Source organism: Cetorhinus maximus, chromosome 1, assembly GCF_964194155.1.
Source record: "Cetorhinus maximus chromosome 1, sCetMax3.hap1.1, whole genome shotgun sequence".
NCBI lineage: Eukaryota > Metazoa > Chordata > Chondrichthyes > Lamniformes > Cetorhinidae > Cetorhinus > Cetorhinus maximus.
Genome location: NC_135879.1, coordinates 212,897,502 through 212,921,094, shown reverse-complemented (window position 1 = coordinate 212,921,094; position 23,593 = coordinate 212,897,502). Strand labels below are relative to the sequence as shown.

General features: G+C 43.3%; 1 protein-coding gene across 9 annotated transcripts in view; it reads left to right on the top strand.

Annotated features, from left to right (window-relative positions):
* Positions 1–23,593, top strand: part of ctif (CBP80/20-dependent translation initiation factor) — a 276,809-nt gene that overhangs the window by 92,908 nt on the left and 160,308 nt on the right. For all 9 annotated transcript variants that reach the window (XM_078552816.1, XM_078552814.1, XM_078552799.1 and 6 more), the window contains one exon: positions 4,754–4,939. In XM_078552816.1, the coding sequence (XP_078408942.1) occupies positions 4,763–4,939 (177 nt within the window). In that variant the 5' untranslated portion in view covers positions 4,754–4,762. The remainder of the gene's footprint in view (positions 1–4,753; positions 4,940–23,593) is intronic.

The following is a 23,593-nucleotide window of genomic DNA, read 5'->3' as shown; positions in this document are numbered from 1 at the left end:
TACAATTGTAGCAAAACATCCTTATTTTTATATGTGCTACTGAATGACAGTTGAATTCAGATCACCCCTCAATCTTATGTGTTCTGGTGAAAAGAAAACTAGCCTCACTAATTTTTACTCATGACTAAAAGCTTCTGCACCCTAATTCTTCCTAAATTAGGGCATCCAAAACAGGACACAATAATTTAACTGACCTGACATTCTAAAGAAGCGATTGTCCTTCTTCGCATTCAATCGCATTCATATTCTCTATAGCTTGTCAGGGTCTATTTTAAGTTCCCAAAAGATGTGACTGTATTTTGAGAATTTATACTTGTTGCACTTTGCTTAATTCCTCCTCCTCCTCACAGCTCACTAAGACAGACCTGACTCACTTGTACTGTTCTAGTATGGTCTATGATTTTAGTAGAATATTACCAGGCCGACAAGGAATTAATTCAATCTCTGTGGCATTTTTTTTATTCCTTCATGGGATGTGGACATCCCTGGCTGGGCTAGCATTTCTTTCCCACCCTTGAAAAGGTGGTGGTCAGCTACCTTCTTGAACTACTGTAGTCCCTGTGGTGTAGGTACACCTACAGTGCTGTAAGGGAGGGAGTTCCAGGATCTTGATCTAGCGACAGTGAAGGAATGGTGATATGGTTCCAAGTCAGGATGGTGAGTGACTTGGAAGGGAACTTGCAGGTGGTGGCGTTCCATGCTGGCCTCACCCTTTTAGGCGGTAGATGCCACAGATTTGGGAGGTGCTGTCAAAGGAGCCTTGGCGAGTTTTTTGTTATTCATGTGGGCTTTGCTGGCGGGTTATTGCCCATCCCTAGTTTCCCTTGTTCAGGGGCATTTAAGAGTCAACCACACTGCAGTGGGTCTGGAGTCAGGCCAGATTTCCTTCCCTAAAGGACATTAGTTAGTCAGATGGGTTTTTATGACAATGGTTTCATCATTAGACTTTTAATTCTGGATTTTTATTGAATTCAATTTCCACCATTCTGCCATGGCGGTCCCCAGAACATTACCCTGGGTCTCTGGATTACCAGTCCAGCGACAATACCATGATGCTATTGCCATGCAGTGCATCTTCTATATAGCAAACACTGCCACCACTGTGTGTCGGTGGTCGGGGGAGTGAATGTTGAAAATAGTAGATGGAGTGTCAATCAAGTGGGTTGCTTTGCCCTGGATGATGTTGAGCTTCTTGAGTGTTGCTGGAGCTGCACTCATCTAGGCAAGTGGGGAGTATTCCATCACACTCCTGACTTGTGCCTTGTAGATGGGGAGTCAGGAGGTGAGTCACTCGTCATACTATTCCTAGCCTCTGACCTGCTCTTGTAGCCACAGTATTTACATGGCTAATCCAGTTCAGTTACTGGTCTACGTTAATCCCCAGGATGTCGATAGTGGGGGATTCAGCAATGGTAATGCCATTAAATTCAAGGGGATAAAGTTAGATTCTTTTCTATTGGAGATGGTCATTACCTGCACTTGTGTGGTCAGAATGTTACTTGCCACTTATCAGCCCAAACCTGAATGTTGTCCTGGTCTTGCTGCATATGGACACGGACTGCTTCAGTACCTGAGGAGTTGCAAATAGCACTTAACATATGAAGGTCAATGATAAAGCAGCTGAAGATAGTTGGGCCTAGGGCACCACCCCAAGGAACGCCTGCAGTGATGCCTTGGAGCTGGCCTCCCAAAAACCACAACCATCTTCCTTTGTGTTAGGTATGACTCCAACCAGTGAAGAGTTTTACTCCTGATTCGTATTGACTTCAATTTCGCTAGGGCTCCTTGATGCCACACTTGGTCAAATGCTGTCTTGATAACAAGGGTCATCAGTCTCACCTCACCTCTTGAGTTCATCTCTTTTGTCCATGTTTGGACCATGGCTATTAATGAGGTTAGAAGCTGAATCACCCTGGCAGAACCCAAACTGGGCATCAATGAGCGGGCTATTGCTGATTAAGTGTTGCCTGATAGAACTGTTGACGAACCCTTCCATCACTTTGCTGATAATCAAAAGTAGACTGATGTATGGTAATTGGTTGGATTGGATTTGTCCTGCTGATCAGACCTTCCCTTGCTGGTGGTGATTTGCTCCCTTGAATTGCTGATATAACAACGTTAATTACTGGACCATTTCAGAGGGAAGAGAGGAGTTAACTATGTTAGGGTGAGACAGGAATCACGTGTGCTAGACTAGGTGAGGACAGTAGGTTTCCTTCCCTGAAGAACATTACCGAATCATTTGTGATTGTTACGGATGGGGAGAAATTGGGGGTATTATATTGGCATGGATTGAGAATTGGTTAGCAGACAGGAAAAAGAGGGAAGGAATAAATGAGTCTTTTTCCACACGGCAGGAGGTGACTAGTGGGATACCGCAGGGATCAGTGCTTGGGCCCCAGCTGTTTACAATATATATCAATGGTTTGGGTGAGGGAACCAAATGTAATATTTCCAAGTTTGATGGCAACACAAAATTTGGTGGGAATGTGAGTGGTGAGGAGGACGTTAAGAGGCTTCAAGGCAATTTAGACAGGTTGAGTGAGTGGGAGAATACATGGTAGATACAATATAACATGGATAAGTGTGAACTTATCCACTTTGGCAGGAAAACAGAATGGCAGATTAGTTTCATCCAAAACTTCATTAAAAGACACTTTGGGATACTCTGAGAATTGAAAGGTGGCTGCATAATACAATTTTGTTTATATCTTTTTTCCCTACTCTGTATGTGATATGTGTCTGTCTACCTTTCTCTAATTAATGAGGCATTTACCCTGTTGTCACTTTTAACCCTGTCATGACTTTTGCAGAGAACAGTTTTACTATCAAAGTTTTGTCTCTCTTTCGTTATTTTCATTCTTTCTCGGCCCACTGTGCAAAATTACCAGCTGCTTTTTCTTTCTGGCATACATCCAAAATGCACCAATACCTATTATAGCACTTTGTTTCGCTAGCCATTCCACAACACCTGGGATATTGTGTATACCCATCACAAGTTTTCTGTTCCTCTGGGGTCTTCATTTCTCTTCTGTAATATTCTTTGGGAATATGTTTCAATTACTGTGTTTGTTTTTTCAGTCTCTTACAGCCTTCCCTCCTCCTTCAACTGGTTGACGCTTGACCTCCTTACCAGCTACAATCTAGTCACCACTTGCTGTTCAGTTAAACTCCCTGAGTTATTGCATTATTGAGGGTTAACTTGGGGTTTACCTGTAATCTCTTAGGCAGTCTCTTGTCTCCTAGTCCCAATACAGTATGATGACATCATATCACTATGCCAAGCACCACAGACATGGTATTCAGACAAGCTATAGAAGGTTATAACGAAAGAGTTCACTATTTGGATTCATTGTATTCTCTTTAACTGAATTTATCTTTCATAAAATTGTGACTTTGCTCATAATTAAAATGTTTTTCAAATTAGTTTTCTGTGTCTTCATAGTTAGATAATTGAAAATAATGTAAAATCTCTTCCGATTCCTCACCTAACAAATATATTAATGTGTAGGAATGTGATAACCTATATTCAATTCTCCCTTCTTACTTAGAATTGCTTCAGACTTCAATCATTCAAATTATTTAATCCATCTTGATCATTCTGCTGACTCAATTAAATCAAACTTAACCAATGAGTTTATATGGAAAGTGAATATTTCTGTGTGATTTTATAATCACCTTTTGGTGATTTCTAGTTTTTTTTTACCATATTTTTCTTGTATTTAGAGCTTAAATTCATTTCCAGTTTCTCTCAGTTTCCAGAAGATTAATTTTCTTTTTAATCAAAGAACAGAAACTACAGTCCCCATTGTTTTTTTGAATGTTCATTCTTGGGATATGGACATTACCGGCAAGGCTCGCTTTTATTGCCCATCTGTAGTACCCACTAAAGTTTGAAAACAACTTGATGGTTGTTAAGCCACTTCAGAGGGTAGTTTTGAGTCAACCACATAGAGTCATAGAGATAGTTATGGCACAGTTGGAGGCTGTTTGGCCCATGAAGTCCACAAATTAGTTATGAAACTGGAGTCCTATATATTCCAGACTAGGTAAAGAAGTTGGTTTGTTTTCCTAATGGCTATCAGTGAAATACTTGGTTCCTTTTTGTGACTATTCAATAACTTCATGATCTGATACATTTACTGATACATTTTTATTTCCAGAATTTTATTGACTGAGTTTGGGCTTTTAAACTTCCTTGCTGGGATTTGAACCTGCTTTCTCTGGATTATTAGTGTAGATCCGACACATTACAGATTCTTTTTAAATGGAATAAGATGCTTTCAGAAGCATTCTAACTTCCAATTTAGTGATTGAAAATTATGCAGGTACACATTGCCCCAAGGGGTCGATCATTTAGGACTGAGAGGAGGAGAAATGTCTTCACTCAAATCTTTGGAATTCTTTACTCCAGAGGACTGTGGATGCTCAGTTACTGATACTTACGGATTTTTTGGACTCTGAGGGAATCGAGGGATATGAGAATCAGGCAGGAAAGTGGAGTTGAGGTCAAAGGCCAGCCATGATCTTATTGAATGGCAGAGCAGGTTTGAGGGGCCATATGGCATACTTCTTCTGTTTCTTCTATTCTTATACTTTCTCCCCCACCCCCTGCTGTCCTTTCTTTACATTACTCAGATATAACAGTACCTACCCTGCAGGAACAAGTGAAATAATGTATGCATGTGCTTGTGTGCACAATACATTTTTGAAGTTTATTTAGAATATCTGTTCTTTCCTTGGTCCCTTCCAGAGCATAGACATGGAGAACTCCTCAGTAGCCTCTGCTTCCTCAGAGGCTGGAAGTAACCGTTCGCAGGAGATAGAAGAACTGGAACGATTTATTGACAGCTACGTCCTAGAATACCAGGTTCAGGGGTTACTTACAGACAAACCCGAAACAGATGCAGACAGTGAAAAGACACCGCCAAACTCACAGGTATGTGGTAATTTCTGGGCTATGTTGCCAAGTCAATGCAAGTCAATGATCCTGTTTGTACAGGGTTGTTCCATATCGTCCTTGCGTTATTTGTGCCTATGGTATAGGCTGCAGGCTACACTTAATTGGGTAAAACGCTATGACCCACTGTGCAAGAGCCAACAGGATAAAGATAAAACTAAGTCAATCATAAAGTCATGGTTGGATGGCACCAAGCTTGGATTTAAAAGCCTATATATTGTAGGATGAAAGCAATGATAAAAGAGGGAAGGGTTTGCATGGTTTTGAGATCTGAGATCCTAGGGACAAATTAATTGGAATAATGAGATATATTCATTTTGATTTCAATATTTGAGGAATAAGGGAGGAGGTGGAGTGAATAAGCAGTGTTATGACTGATGCAGTTGGTAAAGTGGAGTTATTTAAAAATCCCAGAGGGAAACATTAAACAATTGTCAGAACCTATAATTTTAAGTGTTATGTTTGAGATGTGACTCTAAATTCAGGAATCAGACCACCCATGCTCAAGGCTTTATATTAAACTAAATGAAACATTTTATTAATTTTACACTGGTTAAAATATATGTGGCTTCAAATTACTACTATCATAACTTTTAACAAATCCCAAATTAATTCCATTAAGGCAACAGCAACCCATAGACTTAACAAACACCAGGCAAAGCATTTTCATCTTGCGAATTCAAAATGTGGTTCTTGTCACTTTGACACCTGTGGAACCAGTTGGAGACTTAACAGCTGCCTCTTGATCTCACATTGCCTCTGCTCTGCGTACCTGAAAACTGCTGAAGTTATACCCACCACCACTGATTGAATTCAAATTCTCAGTTGTCTCACCAGTCTCTTTGAACTTCAAATTTTAGCAATGAAACCCCTTTCATAGTACTAATTTTATTAGTAATATAAACATATTGCTTAATAGCTGCTAGATAGGCGGCAAGTTTTCATCCCACATCTTGAATATTCAAAAAATGCAGATGCACGCTAGCTCTCTTACATATCAAAACTAGTGCACATCAAAGCATCCAGACTAGCTGGCTTTAATCCAATTAAGACACATCCCCAGACTAAACCTCTATTTTGAAAGAAAAATATTTTCCAAAATATTATATACATTAATAGCTTCATGACATCCCTCTTCTTATCAGAAAATGAACTGTCATAATTCTATAAGACAGCTTCATTTTAATAACCCATCTCACACTATCTCCTATACGTATTACATTGCTAGATGCATGCATTAACATAATATATATATTCACAAGCCCTTGGTATCAACAGAAATCACTCCAGTTCAGTGCCCAGGTTTGTTTTAAATGTCCCAATTTCCATTAAGCTTCAAACTCTTGATAATGCATCTGTGAGCAGATTTTCTCTTCCAGCAATATGTATAATATGTATAAATGATTGTAATAATAGATTCCATCTGAAAAGCCTTGCACTTTTGTCCAAAATTTGTCCAAAATCTTCAAAGGGTTATGGTCTGTATAAACGATTGTTTCTGATGAATTGTTTGCAACACAAATTTCAAAATGCTGCAATGCTAACACCAAACTCAATGTCTGTTTTTCGTTCGTTGAACATTTTCTCTGTTGTACATTCAGCTTCCATGAATAGAATTCAATAGAACAGCCCCAATGCCTATGTTGCTTGTGTCAACGGCCAGCTTGAATTGCTTGGCGTAATTGGGTACTGCCAATACTGGTGTTGTAATTAATACAGTTTTCAAACTATCAAATGACAGTGTCTATTGAAACTGCTTGTTCTTTTTTAATAGTTCAGTCAGTGGAGCAACCACTTGGCTAAAGTTTGGTACAAATTTCCAGTAAAACCCACTCATGCCCAGAAACCTCAAAACTTCTCGTTTTGTTGTAGGCACTGGGAAATCCACGATAGCCTTGATTTTCGCATCTCTCGGAGCCACCTTACCATGTCAAATGGTACGGCCTAGATACGTAACTTGCGCTTTTGCAAATTCACTTTTAGCCAAGTTCATCACCAAATTAGCTTCTTGTAGTCGAGTAAATAATTCTTCTAGATGCTGTAAATGTTCCTCCCACGTCTGACTGAAAACAATTAAATCATCAATATAAACTGCACAATTGCTTAGACCCACAATTACTTTGTTTGTCAGTCTTTGAAATGTCATAGGTGCATTCTTCATACCAAATGGCATAACTTTAAATTGATATAGCCCTCTTGGCGTTACAAAAGCTGACATCTCCTTTGCTCTGTCCAACAACGGTACCTGCCAATATCCTTTTAGCAAGTCAATCTTTGTGATAAATTTCACCTGTCCCACTTTCTCAATGCAATCCTCCAACTGTGCCATGGGATATGAATCCGCTTTTGTCACTGCACACACAGCCTTTGTGTTCCATCTAGTTTCGGTACCAGTACATTAAATAAACTCCAGTTACTGCAACTAGACTCAATGATATCATTTTGAAACATGAAATCAATTTCTTTTTGTACTTGTGATAGCTTTGCCGGATTTAACCTATAAGGTTGTTGGCTCACTGAAGATGGTATTTCTATACATACATCATGTAAAGCTAAATGTGTCTTTCCCAACTTATTTCCACAAATAGGTTTGTGTGACTGCAATAGCTTTTTCAAATCACTTTGACACTTGCTTGGAAGGTAACTCAATATTGTATTTTAAATATTCAATCACCCCCTCATTATCCAATTTGATTAGAGGAAAATCAATTTCAGAATCCTGCACTTCTACCTCTTTCTTATCATCCACTATCACCAACGCCTCTTTTTGTTCTTCATCCCTGTCAAAGTACTTTTTAAGCATATTTACATGACACACCCTCTGCTTCTTTCTTCTATCTGGAGTGTTCATTAAATAATTTGCTTCACACAATTTCTTTTCAATCCTGTAAAGCCCACTAAATCTTGCATTTAATGAATCACCTAGAACTGGTAACAAAATTAGTACTTTCTCTCCAGAAATAAAACTGAATTTTAGCCTCCTTATCTACTTTCACTTGTTTCACTTGCTGAGATATCTTTAAATGTTTCCTAGTCAACTCACATGCTCTGTTCAATCTTTCCCTGAAATTTGATACGTAATCCAGGAGAGTAGTTTTTGAATTTTGACCCACCAATTTCTCATGAATCAATTTCAGTGGTCCCCTTACCTCATGACCATAAACTAGTTCAAAAAAGCTAAAACCAGTCAGTGCATTAGGAGCATCTCTAATAGCAAATAACAAAAATGGAATTCCCGTATCCCAATCCTGTACATAATTCTGACAGTATGCTCTTATCATAGTTTTAAGTTTGATGCCATCTTTCCAAAGCTCCTTGTGACTCCGGATGATAAGCTGTTGACTTAGAGCCCATTATTAATGATGAGATTTCAGAATACTTGGAAGTGCATGGTAAAATAGGGCAAAGTCAGCATGGTTTCATCAAGGGGAGATCATGCCTGACAAATCTGTTAGAATTCTTTGAGGAGGTAACGAGTAGGTTAGACAAAGGAGAGCCAATGGATGTTATCTACTTGGACTTCCAGAAGGCCTTTGACAAGATGCCGCACAGGAGGCTGCTCAGTAAGATAAGAGCCCATGGTGTTAGAGGCAAGGTACTAGCATGGATAGAGGATTGGCTGTCTGGCAGGAGGCAGAGAGTGGGGATAAGGGGGTCCTTCTCAGGATGGCGGCCAGTGACTAGTGGAGTTCCGCAGGGATCAGTGTTGAGACCACAACTTTTCACTTTATACATTAATGATCTAGATAAAGGAACTGAGGGCATTCTGGCTAAGTTTGCAGATGATACAAAGATAGGTGGAGGGACAAGTAGTATTGAGGAGGCGAGGAGGCTGCAGAAGGATTTGGACAGGTTAGGAGAATGGGCAAAGAAGTGGCAGATGGAATACAACGTGGGCAAGTGTGAGGTCATGCACTTTGGTAGGAAGAATAGAGGCATAGACTATTTTCTAAATGGGGAGAGAATTCAGAAATCTGGAGTGCAAAGGGACTTGGGAGTCCTAGTCCAGGATTCTCTTAAGGTTAACTTGCAGGTTGGGTCGGTAGTTAGGAAGGCAAATGCAATGTTGGCATTTATTTCAAGAGGACTAGACTATAAAAGCAGGGATGTGTTGCTGAGGCTTTATAAGGCTCTGGTCAGACCACATTTAGAATATTGTGAGCAATTTTGGGCCCTGTACCTCAGAAAGGATGTTCTAGCCCTGGAGAGGGTCCAGAGGAGGTTCATGAGAACGATCCCAGGAATGAAAGGCTTAACATATGAGGAATGTTTGAGGACTCTGGGTCTATACTCGATGGAGTTTAGAAGGATGAGTGGGGATTTGATTGAAACTTACAGAATACTGAAAGGCCTGGATAGAGTGGATGTGGGGAAGATGTTTCCATTAGAGAGACCAGGACCCGAGGGCACAGCTTCAGAGTAAAGGGAAGACCTTTTAGAACAGAGATGAGGAGAAACTTCTTTAGCCAGAGAGTGGTGAATCTATGGAATTCATTGCCACAGAAGGCTGTGGAGGCCAGGTCATTGAGCGTATTTAAAACCGAGATGGATAGGTTCTTGATTGGTAAGGGGATCAAAGGTTACGGGGAGAAGGCGGGAGAATGGGGTTGAGAAACTTATCAGCCATGACTGAATGGCGGAGCAGACTCGATGGGCCGAATAGCCTAATTTCTGCTCCTATGTCATATGGTTTTATGGTCTTATGGACTTTAACTGTTTTATCCCCAAACTGTTCATTACCTCTTTAAACAGCTGTGACATAAAATTTGATCCCTGATCTGATTGTATTTCCTTAGGTAAACCATATCTTGTGAAAAATGTAATTAACTCCTCCACAATAATCTTAGTTGTAATATTTCTTAAAGGTATCGCTTCAGGAAACCTAGTAGATGCATCCATATTGTTAATAAACACTGATTTCCACTTTTAGTCTTAGGGAGGGGTCCTACACGATCAACCATGAGCCTGGTAAAAGGTTCTTCAAATGCTGGTATTGGGATTAAAGGCACTGGCTTAATCACTGCTTGTGGTTTTCCTGTTACTTGACATACATGACAGGTTCTGCAGAATTTGACTACATCCCTATGCAATCGTGGTCAAAAAAAACCTCTGTATCTTTTCCTGTGTTTTCCTAATTCCTAAATGTCCCCCCACTGGAATTTCATGAGCAATCCACAGAACCTCATTCCTATACCCTAATGGGATAACAATCTGATGCACCTCCCTCCAGCTTTCATTTGCTGAGACATGTTCCGACCGCCACTTTCTCATTAAAATACTTTCCCAAATATAATGACAGACTGCAATACATTTTGCTTCAGTTTCTGAATAAGCTTTCTGATATAACTGTTTTAATTGCAAATCACTTTTCGAAAACTCCACTAACCTCTTTGAGTTAAACACTTCAACTGAACTGCCCTGCATTCCTTTCTCCTGAACAGTGTTATCAAATACAGTGCCAGCTAATTGGATCTCAACACCTTCTTCCTGCCTTTGAACTGCCTGCTTATCTTGTTTATTTTGTTCTTCCCTATGGGCCTTTGATCTTGTTATAATACAATCAGGAAACAATCCAGGATGTTCCTTCTGTAGCAGTTCTGTTGAAAATACTTCCACAGGCTGCTTAACTACCACAGGCATCACCCACATTTGCAATCCAGCTATATTATTACCCAGAATAAATTGAACCCCTGCAATGGGCAATTTTTCCACCACTCTCCACCATAACTTTACGCGTCTACCATCTGCTCTTTAAATTTACCTTCCACGACAGAATAGATCTAGCATCTTCATGAACCCCACTTATTCTTACTTTCTCCTGCAACACTCGCTCTGAACAACAAATATCACTATCCCACAACATTAAGGATTGACTAGCCCCTGTGTCTCTTAAAATTTTAACATCTTTACCTACTCCATCCTGTACATATGAAAGACTTTCCTTTCACATACAAAACCTTTAAATATTTCTGCAGCCTGCTGCTCAGAATTCTCTTGAGTAAGCTGTGAACACAATCCCACTTCTTTACCTTTCACTGATTCTCCCTGTTTCACCTGTACACAAACCATTGGTTTCTCCTGTGCCTGAACCTCAGAACCCACAGTACTTTTACTTCCAGAGCTTTTCTGTACCCCAATAATTCCTACAGATTTTTCCTGCACCTTCAACACACTGACTTCGTGTGCCCCACTTCATTACAATGAAAACACCTCAATTTTCGAATGTCACTTCTACCTTCAGCACCTTCCTTTTTGTTCTGAGAAAAAAACTTCCTGGGAACTTCCAGCTACTCCTCTTCCCTGACTACCTGCCTTCCTTTCACCTTCCCACTTTTTTATCCTTTTCCAATTTGAAAGGGTGACGGAAAAAAGGTTTAGCTCTATGAACTAACTCTCAATCATCAGCTATCTCTGTTGCTCATCTTACAGAACCAACCCTCTGTTCCTCCTCATGAGGTCTCACTACCAAAGGGATTGAATCTTTAAATTCTTCCAAAAGAATGACTTCCCTAAGAGCTGCATAGATTGTCTCTATTTTTAATGCCCGTATCCACCGGTCAAAATTACTTGTTTTACTCTTTCAAACCCAATGTAAGTTTGCCCAGGTAGTTTTCTCATATTCCTAAATTTCTGCCTGTATGCTTCAGGAACCAACTCATACGCACTCAAAGTAGCTTTTTTCACCACATCATAATTCACAGACATTTCTTCTGAAAGTGAAGCATATACCTCGAGCCCCCTAGCTAACAACTTAGACTGTAATAATAATGCCCAGTTTTCCTGTGGCCATTTCATCTGTTTAGCTAGCTTCTCAAATGAAATAAAGAATGCTTCAATATCTTTTTCCTCAAACTTTGGAAGATCTTGTACAAATTTAAACATATCCCCACTGGGTTCTACTCTAGAGATAAATCCTTCTTCACCTACTGACACCTCTTTTCTAATTGCCAACATTTTCAGTTGGAATTCTCTTTTTCTCTCTCTCTCTTTCTCTTTCCTCCTTCTCCATCTTCACAATTTCTAATTCCTTTGCTTGTTCAAATTCAAGCTTCTTCATTTGCAGCTGAAGTCTCACTACCTCCAGCTGTGACTCACTAGTGTCAGGTTTCACTTCCAATTGTAGATGCTGTACTATACTTTTAACTATATCTGATTCCCTAGCTCCTGCAGGTAACCCCAATTTTAGCTTATTTGTCAACTCTGTTAACTTACTTTTGGTTATTCTCTCCAGCCCCATCAGAGTTATCTCTTCTACTCCCAGACAAGTCTTAGCAATTGCCAAAGCCATCTTGCAGTCTCACCACTTCTAAAATACCTCACCAACTCATGAATTCAAAGTGATGACAGAAGGCTGCCTAAGTGACTGGAAGCCAGTGTCCAGTGGCGTAATACAAGGATCTGTGCTGGGTCCCCTATTATTCGTCACTTATATAAACGACATAGATGACTATGTGGGGGTGGGTAGGATTAGTAAATTTGCGGATGACACAAAGATTAGCTGGGTGGTTAACCGTGAGGTTGAGTGTCTTGGGCTACAGGAAGATATAGATGGGATGGTCAGATGGGCAGACAAGTGGCAGATGGAATTTAACCCTGAAAAGTGTGAGATGATAAACTTTGGAAGGAGTAATTTGACAAGGAAGTATTCAATGAATGGCATGGCACTAGGAAATTCTGAGGAACAAAGGGACCTTGGCGTGTATGTCCATAGATCTCTGAAGGCGGAGGGGCATGTTAGTAGGGTGGCGAAAAAGGCATATGGGACACTTGCCTTTATCAATCAAGGCATAGATTACAAAAGTAGGGGAAGTCATGTTGGAGTTGTATAGAACCTTGGTGAGGCCACAGCTGGAGCACTGTGTGCAGTTCTGGTTGCCACGTTATAAGAAGGATGTGATTGCACTGGAGGGGGTGCAGAGGAGATTCATGAGGATGTTGCCTGGGATGAAATATTTAAGTTATGAAGAGAGGTTGGATAGACTTGGGTTGTTTTCGTTGGAGCAGAGAAAACTGAGGGGCGACCTGATTGAGGTGTACAAGATTATGAGAGACATGGACAGGGTGGATGGGAAGCAGCTGTTCCCCTTAGATGAAGGGTTAGTCATGAGGGGACACAAGTTCAAGGTGAGGGGCAGGAGGTTTAGGGGGGATATGAGGAAAAACTTTTTTACCCAGAGGGTGGTGACTGTCTGGCATGCGCAGCCTGGGAGGGTGGTGGAGGCAGTTTGCCTCACATCCTTTAAAAAGTACCTGGATGAGCACTTGGCACGTCACAACATTCAAGGCTATGGGCCAAGTGCTGGTAAATGGGATTAGATAGGTAGGTCAGATGTTTCTCACATGTCAGTGCAGACTCAATGGGCCGAAGGGCCTCTTCTGCACTGTGTGATTCTGTGATACCGTGATACCTGTGGAACCAGTTGGAGGCTTGCAGCTGCCTTTTGATCTCACATTGCCTCTGCTCTGCACACCCGAAAACTGCTGAAGTTATACCAACCACCTCTGATTGAATTCAAATTCTCATTGTCTCACCAGTCTCTTTGAACTTTACCTTTTAACAATGAAACCCCTTTCATAGTACCAATTTTATTAGTAATATAAACATATGGCGTGGTAGCTGCTAGAAAGGCGTCAAGTTTTCACCCCACTTCTTGAATGCTCTATTCAAAAAATGCAAATGCACGCTAGCTCTCTTACATATCAAAACTGGTACCCATCAAAGCACCCAGACTAGCTGTCTTTAATCCAATTAAGACACACCCCCAGACTAAACCTCTATTTTGAAAGAAAAATATTTTCCAAAGTATTGTATATATTGATAGTTTCATGATAGCAGCATTATTTCGAGTTGAAGTGGAAAACGCAGACAATCACGATCATCATAGATAACATTGGGAAAGATGTGGGGAAAAATCGTTCCTCTCCCTCAACTGCAGATATCAGAAAACTTGCTACTTCGTGTTGCTGAAGACATCTAATTTATAACTTGTCAGCTTTGAGGTGTTACCACAGTTGAATTTTTTTTAAAATTCATTCATGGGATGCAGGCATCACTGGCTGGGCCAGCACTTATTGCCCATCTCTAATTGCCCTTGAGAAGGTGGTGGTGAGCTGCCTTCTTGAACCGCTGCAGTCCATGTGGTGTAGGTACACCCATGGTGCTGTTGGGAGGGAGTTCCATGATTTTGACCCAGCGACAGTGAAGGAACAGCGATATATTTCCAAGTCAGGGTGGTGAGTGACTTGGAGGGAGCAAGTGGTGTTGTTCCTATGTGTCTGCTGCCCTTGTCCTTCTAGATGGTAGTGGTTGTGGGTTTGGAAGGTGCTGTCTAAGGAGATTTGGTGAGTTCCTGCAGTGCGTTTTATAAGTGGTACACACTGCTGCTACTGTGTGTCAGTGGCGGAGGGAGTCAATATTTGTAGATGGGGTGCCATCAAGCGGGCTGCTTTGCTCTGGATGGTGTCCAGCTTCTTGAATGTTGTTTTAGCTGCACTCAAAGTGGAGAATATTCCATTGCACTCCTGACTTGTGCCATGTAGATGACAGACAGGCTTTGGGGAGTCAGGAGGTGAGTTATTTGCTGCAGGATTCCTAGCCTCTGACCTGCTCTTGTAGCCACAGTATTTACATGGCTAGTCCAGTTCAGTTTCTGGTAAATGGTAGTATGTAGGTAGTGGAGGATTCAGCAATGGTAATGCCATGGAATGGTTCGGGGTAACAATTAGATTCTCTCTTTTTGGAGACGGTCATTGCCTGGCACTTGTGCAGCGCAAATGATACTGGCCACTTGTCAGCCCAAGCCTGGATATTGTCCATGCATTTGAACATGGACTGCCTCGGTATCTGAGGAGTTGCGAAAGGTGCTGAACCTTGTGCAGTCATCAGCAAATATCCCTACTTCTGACCTTATGATGGAAGGAAGGTCATTGATGAAGCAGCTAAAGATGGCTGGGCCTAGGACACTACCCAGAGGAACTCTTGCAGTGATGTCCTGGAACTGAGAAGATTGACCTCCAGCACTCATAACCGTCTTCCTTTGTGCTACGCATGACTCCAACCAGTGGAGAGTCTGCCCCCTGATTCCCATTGACTTCTGTTGGCTAGGGCTCCTTGATGCCACACTCGGTCAAATGCTACCTTGATGTCACCTCACCTCACCCCTTGAGTTCAGCTCTTTTGTCCAATTTTGAATCAAGGCTGTAATGAGGTTGGGAGCTGAGCAGCCCAGGTGGTACCCAAACTGAACATCAGTGAGCAGGTTATTGCTAAGCTATAGCACTGTTGATGACCCCTTACATTATTTTACTGATGACTGAGAATAGACTAATGAGGCGGTAATTGGCCAGGTTGGATTTGCACTGCTTTCTGTGTATAGGACATACCTGAGCAATTTTCCACATAGCCGGGTAGATGCCAGTGTTGTAGCTGTACTGGTACAGCTTGGCTAGGAGTGCAGCAAGTTCCTGAGCTCAAGTCTTCAGTACTGTTGTCGTAATATTGTCAGGGCCCATAGCCTTTGCAGTATCCAGTGCCTTTAGGCATTTCTTGATATCATGTGGAGTGAATCTAATTGGCTGAAGACTGGCATTTGTGATGCTGGGGACCTCCAGAGGAGGACGAGATGGATCAGCCATTTTTCACTTCTGGCTGATGATTGTTGCAAATGCTTCAGCCTTATCTTTTGCACTTATGTGCTGGGCTCCCCCATCATTGAGGATGGGGATATTTGTGGAGCCTTCTCCTTCAGTGAGTTGTTTAATTGTCCACCTCCATTCACGACTGGATGTGGCAGTTAGCTCTGATCCGTTTGTTGTGGGATCTCTTAGTTCTGTCTATCACTTGCTGCTTATGCTGTTTGGCATGCAAGTAGTCCTGTGTTATAGCTTCACCAGGTTGACACTTCATTTTTAGGTATGCCTGGTGCTGCTCCTGGAATGCTCTCCTATGCTCTTCATTGAAGCATTTTGGAATGGATGAGGAGAATTAAAGTTGTTTTTTGGAAAATAAGATCTACCTTATAGTAGATACAGTAGAAAGGCCCTTCATCAAGTCACCAATTATGATTTGAGCCCTCAAGAAAGGCAGGAGAGTAATACCATTTAATTCAATGATTTAACATTAGGAAGACTGAAACCATTGTTTTCGGTCCCTGCACCAAACTCCATTCCCAACTACTGTCTCCATCCCTCTTCCTGGCAGCAGTCTAGGAGTAAGCCAGTCTGTTCGCAACTTTGGTGTCACATTTGATCCTGGGATGAACTTCCGCCCTTATTACCATGCCATCTCTTAAACCACCCTTTTTCTCCTCCATAACATCATCCATCTTTGCCCCTGTCTCAACTCATCTGCTGCAGAAACCCTCATTCATGCCTTTGTTACATCCATTCTTGACTATTCCAACACTCCTGTCTGGCCTCCCACATTTTTACTGTCCATAAACTTAGTCATCCAAAGCTCTGCTGCCTGTATCGTAACCCTCAGTAAGCCCCATTCCCCTATCAGCCCTGTGCTCGCTGATTGGCTCCCAGTCAATCAGCAACTTGATTTTAAGATCCTCATCTTTGTTTTCAAAAGCCTCCCATGGCCTGCCTCCTCCCTATCTCTGTAATCTCCTCCAGTCTCACAGTCCTCTGAGACATCGCATCTGTGAACGTTCGACTCCAGTCTGGTTCATGGCAGTGCGAATACCCTCTGTGAGAATGCCCCTGTCATGGAGATGCAGTGGAGGCCCTAATAGGAGGATGATGATGATATGCAGTGAGGACACTCCATAGATCTTCACGTAGCCTCTGAGAATGTCTGGCTGAGGGCAGATCGCTTGTGCTCTGTGATCAGGCTCATATCATAGAGACACAGCCCTGAAACTTTAGAAGCATCTGATCCTTTGTCCGCCTTCAGCACCTGAGCCTTTCAGGAGCTGGAGCATAGCATCAGTGGTCACAGATGCTGAAGAGATGGGAGCCAGCCCCTCCTTAAAGGTGCTGAGAGCACACGGAGAGAATGAGAGAACTCTGGGCTGCCTGCCCATGAAATTTCTGGCAGCAATGACAAGCACCGCCAAGGTGCAGGCATCAGTAATGTTTCCAGGGAGCGTGAGACAGGACCATCACTTGGGTCTGAAAGCTGCACAAAGCACAGGGAAGAGGCCCTGGACTGAGACACCTGCCTTTATCTTGTGCAGAAAGGTTTCACATCTGAGTGACAAGAACACTGCTCATTCGAACAAGGAGCCATAGGCAGAGAGACATTCTTAGGAGTTTATTGACAATACTGAACAATATGTACAAGTGAGTAACAGCCGTGCCCAGACTGTACAACTAATTCTTCTTAACTTTCCTAACCCTGCCGCTACGTCTTGGTACTTCCTGGACATCCACAGTGGAGGTGGAGGCAGCCTGCTGACTGCAATGCCCTGTCTGTGATGACTTTTGCAGGCGTCCTCTGGAGGGCCGAGACTTGGAGTGCCCCGACCTGCTGTGTGGCAATGGCACCTTCCTCGTCCTATGGAGCTGTAACTGCTGAGGTCATAGGAAGAGGGGAATCGGTTGGGCCGGACACTCTTGAGTCAACTGGTTGGATGGGCCTGGCGTGTGGACCTGCTGATCCTCCTCACTATGGGTGTGCGGGGGCCCCAGGCTGACTCCTTGAGGAGCAGGGGTAGCTAGAGTGAGATCAAGCTGCCCAGCATCCCTCTCACGTACACACTGTTGGAGGCCAACTTTGGCATCAGTGATGGAGTTCAGCCCGCGCAGCAGTGCAGGAGCGAAGTCCTGGACCACAGTCTCCATGGCAGCCGCCATCCTAACAGTGTTGACCTCGGTGTGTTGACATGCCGGCGCTATCACCTTGGCCTGAAGGCGGACAGACTCCACCATCGTGCCTTGCAATCTGAGGAGTGTAGCGGACATCCCTTCCTGATGTTCCCTAGCTTGCCTTTGCAGCTCCAACAACTGTGACATGGCCGAGCCCAGAGGCTCATCACCTGACTTGGGCTCAGCGACGTTGTGGGCTTCAGCAGTCCTCTGAGTGCCAGAAACCTGGGAAGTCCCTGCCTCCCCCTGCCGTGGATCGAACGGTGTGATGTGCTCACCAGATTACGATCCCGAGGCTACTCTAAAGCTAGGTCCCACCAAGGTGTGTCTCTGCGCTGGTGGAGGGTGTGGGTCAGCGCTGTGATGGGGATTCAGGGAAGGTGCTTCTAGATTCCTCTGCAGAGGTTTCTTCGGGGCTTGATTGGAGTCCCTGGGTCATGAACTCCGTCAGCTGTTTGGCGGATGTGCCTGTGAAAGCAAGGGGAGAAAATTGGTGCATGGCAGTGGCCTGTGAAACAGGACACATCACTCACAACATGGTTGTCTGATGGATGTTCTACTGCTGGGCCCTCACTTGGTAGAGCACCACCGACCTCACCGCCAACACAGGGCTGGTCCAGATCCTCACTAGCCAGCTGGATAGCTCTGTTTTCAAAATCCATGAGGACATTAATTTCGGGCATTCCGCCACCAGTCTGCGACCTCTCTCCCTTGTTGTGCGTCAGCTTGTCCTGCATGAATAGAGATGGAGAAAGTGTAAGCAGGGCACCTGCCAGGCCAGGTGATAAGTATGCCTGGCCTGTGTGGGTGGTGAGTGGTCCCATGGATGGGGTGAGGACAATGACGGTGAGTGTGAGAGAGTGAATGGTGATGTCCCTTGAACTGGCAGTGAGTGAGGGCCCTGTCTGATGGGTTTGTGAGTTGAGAGTGATGAGAAGAATGACATTCTGACCAGATGGAGGAGATCATTCATCCTCTTGAGGCATTAGGTGGCTGTCTTCTTTTGAAGGCCGTTGGCGCTGACCACCGTTGCCACCACCTCCCGAGCTGGGTTAGTCTGTTGCTGCTCATGCTGTAGCCAGAACAGGGGTAAAGGACATCCCGGCAGGCCTCCACTGCATCAAAAAGACACTGAACCTGGGGGCTGCAGTCTTCTTCAGTTTCAGGACCATGTCTTCTATGCAGCAGTGGTGAGCTAGAAGCACTGAGATGTGTGCTTGTGGCTGGACTTTAAATATGATGCCCGGCGTGATGCAGCGGCGGGTTGATGGTGGGCGGGCGAACAAGAGCTCGCCTGCCATGGAAAGGGTGTGTTTCCTGGGAATGTATAAATAAGGTGGTGGGTTTGGGACGATACGGCGTGAAAACCCGCCATAGCTGCCGGCAGGTAAAACATCGTTCTACCCACCCGGTACCGCACTTAGTGCAAACCTGGGATGATTCCGCCCATTATCTCTGTGCTGTTTCTTTTTAAAAAAAGAGTATGTGCTGTAATGTAAAATAGATTTAAAAGTAATTCTTTTTTTCAAATCCCTTCTGTGGAAAAATGACCATAAGATCTTGAAGCCTTACAGATGGACTAAATAAAACGCCGATATTTCAGCAATACAAAATCATGGATATTGCAGATTTGTTATGATTTATGGATGCTTTATCCATTTTTTTGTCCTTTAATTTATTTATAATGGGGTGACTGGAAGCTATTGATGTCGGAAGATCAAAAATAGAGACATACTAATAGAACACCCCAGCGATGGTTCACAAGTGTCATATCTCTGAGCCTAAACAAAATCCCTTGATTTTTTTTGGTTTCCAAAAATCTGTTGATCTCGTTTTGAACTTATTCTATCATCGAGCATCTACAGCCTACAGTCCTCAGGGGGTGAGTGGGGCAGGGGGCGATGGGGCGAAGGCAACAGCGTGGGAGGTTGGAGAGTTCCAAAGATTAACAACCCTCTGAGTGAAGAAATTACTCCTCAAACAGAAATAGAGGGTAGCCTAGAGGCTAGTAAGAGTAAGGTAATTAATATCAGCAGAGAAGAAGTACTAGATTAGCTCAAGAGTCTAAAATTTGACAAATCCCCAGGACCCGATGGCCTACATCCTGGGATTCTAAAAGAGCTATCTGCAGAAGCAGTGGATGTGCTGTCTATAATTTTCCATCTGTTGCACTACTTCAAAGGCTGAACAGGTGGCTGACCTGTCCAGCAATGAAAAGATCAAAGTGCAGGGTGCAATTGACACAGTAAAATCTGTATCTCAACACTGTTCAATTCAGAAGAGCACTTTATCCATGGATAATGTACTCGAATGCATCTGAAGACATCTCCACTTTCAAAATGCTGGTCAGTTTAATGGTCACGTACCTTTCTGAACAAAGCCCTATTAAAAATCACTGTATTAAGAACATCTTTAGCTTACTATACAGCATTACATCATGAGATGTGAATTAAGCAACGTCTTTTGAACTTGCCTGTCAAAAGGTTTCTGACTCTAGACTAGGATTCCCCTATGGTTCACGACCCTTCTGAGATGCCATGAACCATGTTGTGTACCAGAATGGGCCCAATTCCATGAAAATAGCAGCGGTTCTAAAATGCCAATCCCCACAATGGAGACAGCAAGGTCAGCGGTGCGGGTTCACTACCTATCCTGCGGTGCTAAAAATAGCCAATGATGGCATGGGGGTGGGGAATCCTGAAATTGTGCCCCACCCGTCATTTTTAAAGCCTGTCTGCCTCTGTTCTGATATGGACAGAGGCAAGAAAACCCAGCCCTGAGTGTCTGAATTCATCAATACAGTGCAGGTCAGTCATGTTGGCAGATGACAAACGGGGGTTGGAGGGGGGGGGGGGGGAAGGTGGGACACAGGAAGGGAATGGTCGCTGAACCTGTTGAAGCAGCAAAGGAACCGCAACAAGACCTAGATAACATTTGTAAGTGGGCAGAACAGTGACAGATAGAATTCAACACGAATAACTGAGCTGAAAAGAATGGTGTCAGACTAGTTGGGCAAAAGGCTGTAAACGATCCAGAAGGGAAATTGATGCAACACTGAAGCATTTTCAGTCATTGCACTGGCCACTCAAATCCCCTTTTTTTGGCCTGTTTGCTAGGTGACAATGTAACTGGTTCCTTATGTTTAGATACTGGCCTGAATTTTACCTTTATCGGGCACGTGCGAGCGGTGAGCCCGGGAGCGGTTGGGAAATGGACTGCCGACTGCGATCGACCCCCGACTGCAATTTCATGCTGGCCGGCCAATTAATGACCAGCTAGCTTGAAACACGCACCGAAAAGCTCAGCGCTGCTGGGGTTGGGGGGGGGGGCGGGAAGAGGGCAGGTGATGACATCACTGCGCTGCGAGAAAACTCCCTGAAGGCAGAAAGCTGCCTCGGGGAGCTGCAGACCTGAAAAGGCTAAAATAAAGGTTTAAAAAGCTGCAAAAAAATGTCCATGCATCACAAACAAGCACCTGAAAATATACCTGATAAAAATGTTGTCCACAGATAGTTATTTTTATTTTGTATCATAATGGAAGTTTCATTCCTCCCTTGGATGAGGTTTGACGAAAAATATAAAGTTTGCCTGGCCGATTCGCCCCTCCGCCAACTGTAAGGTTGGACGGGCCATGAAAAATCAGAGACAATTGCGCCATTATTGGGCTTAATTGCCCTCTTAATTGTCGGCGGGTGCGCTTCCGACGTTTGCGCGTGCTCGCTGAGCGAAATATTGCACGAGTGTGCGATGACATCGGGACGCTCGCCTGGCGCCTTCTCATGCGATTTTACACCCGATTGGGTCTAACGTGAGCCTGCCCCGCCCGCGGGACTGAAAGTTCTGCCCAATATTTTTCTCACCTTCAAAACTGTCAGGGAATGGCTGCTTCTCCTTGGGTACTGTTTTTCTCACTTTCAAAATTGCCCTCATCAGCTCCTCCTTCAAAAGAAAAGAACCACCAATAATCCTTTAGCTTTCCAAAGTACAACTCCTTTCCAATGTTCCTTTCCTATCCAGAGTTCATGAGCACATTGTTGCTTTTTTAATCCACCCCAATTCCTACTTCTACCCTTCTACCATTTAAACACTCATCCATGTCTCTAATGCCTCCAAATTCAACTATACAGTGTTCTGCTGGATGGCGTCCCATTCATTACACAACGTGAAAATCAACTTATTCAAAACTCTCTTGTATGTGTGCTATCCTATGCCCAGTCCTGCTCCCCCATCATTCCTCTCCCATGCTGATCTACGTTGTTTCCTGATTCCCTAATGCCTCAAATTTAAAATTCTCGTCAATATGTTTAATCTGTTCACGGCCCTGCCCTTTCCTATAATGTCCTCCAGCCCCCTAAACTCTCTGCTTCTGTGACCGCGGTCTCTTGTGTATCCGCACAATTGGTGGCTGTGTCTCTAGCTGTCTAGGCCCCATCCTCAACAATTCTTTCTCTAAAACAATTCACTTTTCCACTTCCCTGTTCTCTTTTAATTCTCTCCATAAAAGACACCTCCTCAGCCAATACTTTGGTCACCCCCTGATAATATCTCCTTTGTTGTCTCTCCATATTCATCTGATTTTGCTGCTGGAAGTGCCTTGGAATGTTTTTCCACATTGTTATAGATTTAGATCATACAGCACAAAATGAGGGTATTCAGACTATTGTGCCTGTCCCAGCTTTTTGAAAGAAACATCTAATTAGGCTCATACCTCTGACCATTTTCCATAGCCCTGCAGTTTGAACTGTTTCAAGTGTATATAAAATTCCCCTTTGAAAGTTACTATTAAATCTGCTTCCATTATTCCTTCAGGCCTTGCATTCTAAATCACAAATTCCAGACCAAACTACTTGCTGCACAACAAAACCAACCTTTTAGTTCCTTTCCCCATGTCTTAAATTTGTCCAGTGGTTACTGACCCTCCTGCCAGTGGAAAGTTTCTCCATATTTACTTTATTAAATACTGTGCTGCTTCCAGACACAGTCATGGAGTTGGCTATAGGCTGAACTTGCTTTCTGGGTGCGGAGCTGGCTCGAGTGGCCGAATGGTTTACTCCTGATCCTAATTTGTGTGTTTGTATGTGTTGATGTCTCCATCAATGGTGACATCCCTGGAGAGCGCACTAACAAGGTATGAGAATTTTCTTTGGCCTTGAGACCATGCCATCAACGGTTATGTTTGGTGCTTCATAGCATGTGCTTGGTGCTGGCTGAAACATAACCTCTGTCTTGGAGACACTGATTTGGAAACCAAAGATTTTGGCAGCACTTGAGAATTTGTTTGCTATAGCCTGGATGTCGTCCTTTTTGTGGGCAGCTAGGGCACAGTCATCTGCATACAGAGGCTCTCTGATTGCTGCCTTTGTTACTTTGGTGGAGGCACATAGTCTGGAGAGATTGCAGAGCTCCCCTGAATGAAAGCTAAAGTTGATGCCTTCAGACATGTCCTTGGTGCCTTCCTTAATCATTGCAGCAAAGAAGAGATTGAAGAGTTGGGGAGCCATAACCCATCCTTGCTTTACATTGCTGGTTACCATAAAAGCATCAGACATCTCACTGTAGGCACAGACACAAACATGTTCGACTATGTCATGATGCAATAGGCAAAGGATTTTGACAGGCATCCTAGCTTGAAGAGCAAGTGCCATAAACTGGGTTGACTCACTGTCAAAACTCCTTACCATTTTGAATGCCTCTATCAAATCCCCTCTTAACCTTCTCTGTTCTAAGAAAAGCAATCTTCAGTGGTCTTCTCCACATTACTGAAGAGCCTCACCCCTGGTGTCATTTTGATAAATCAGCTCTGCACCCTCTCTAAGGCCA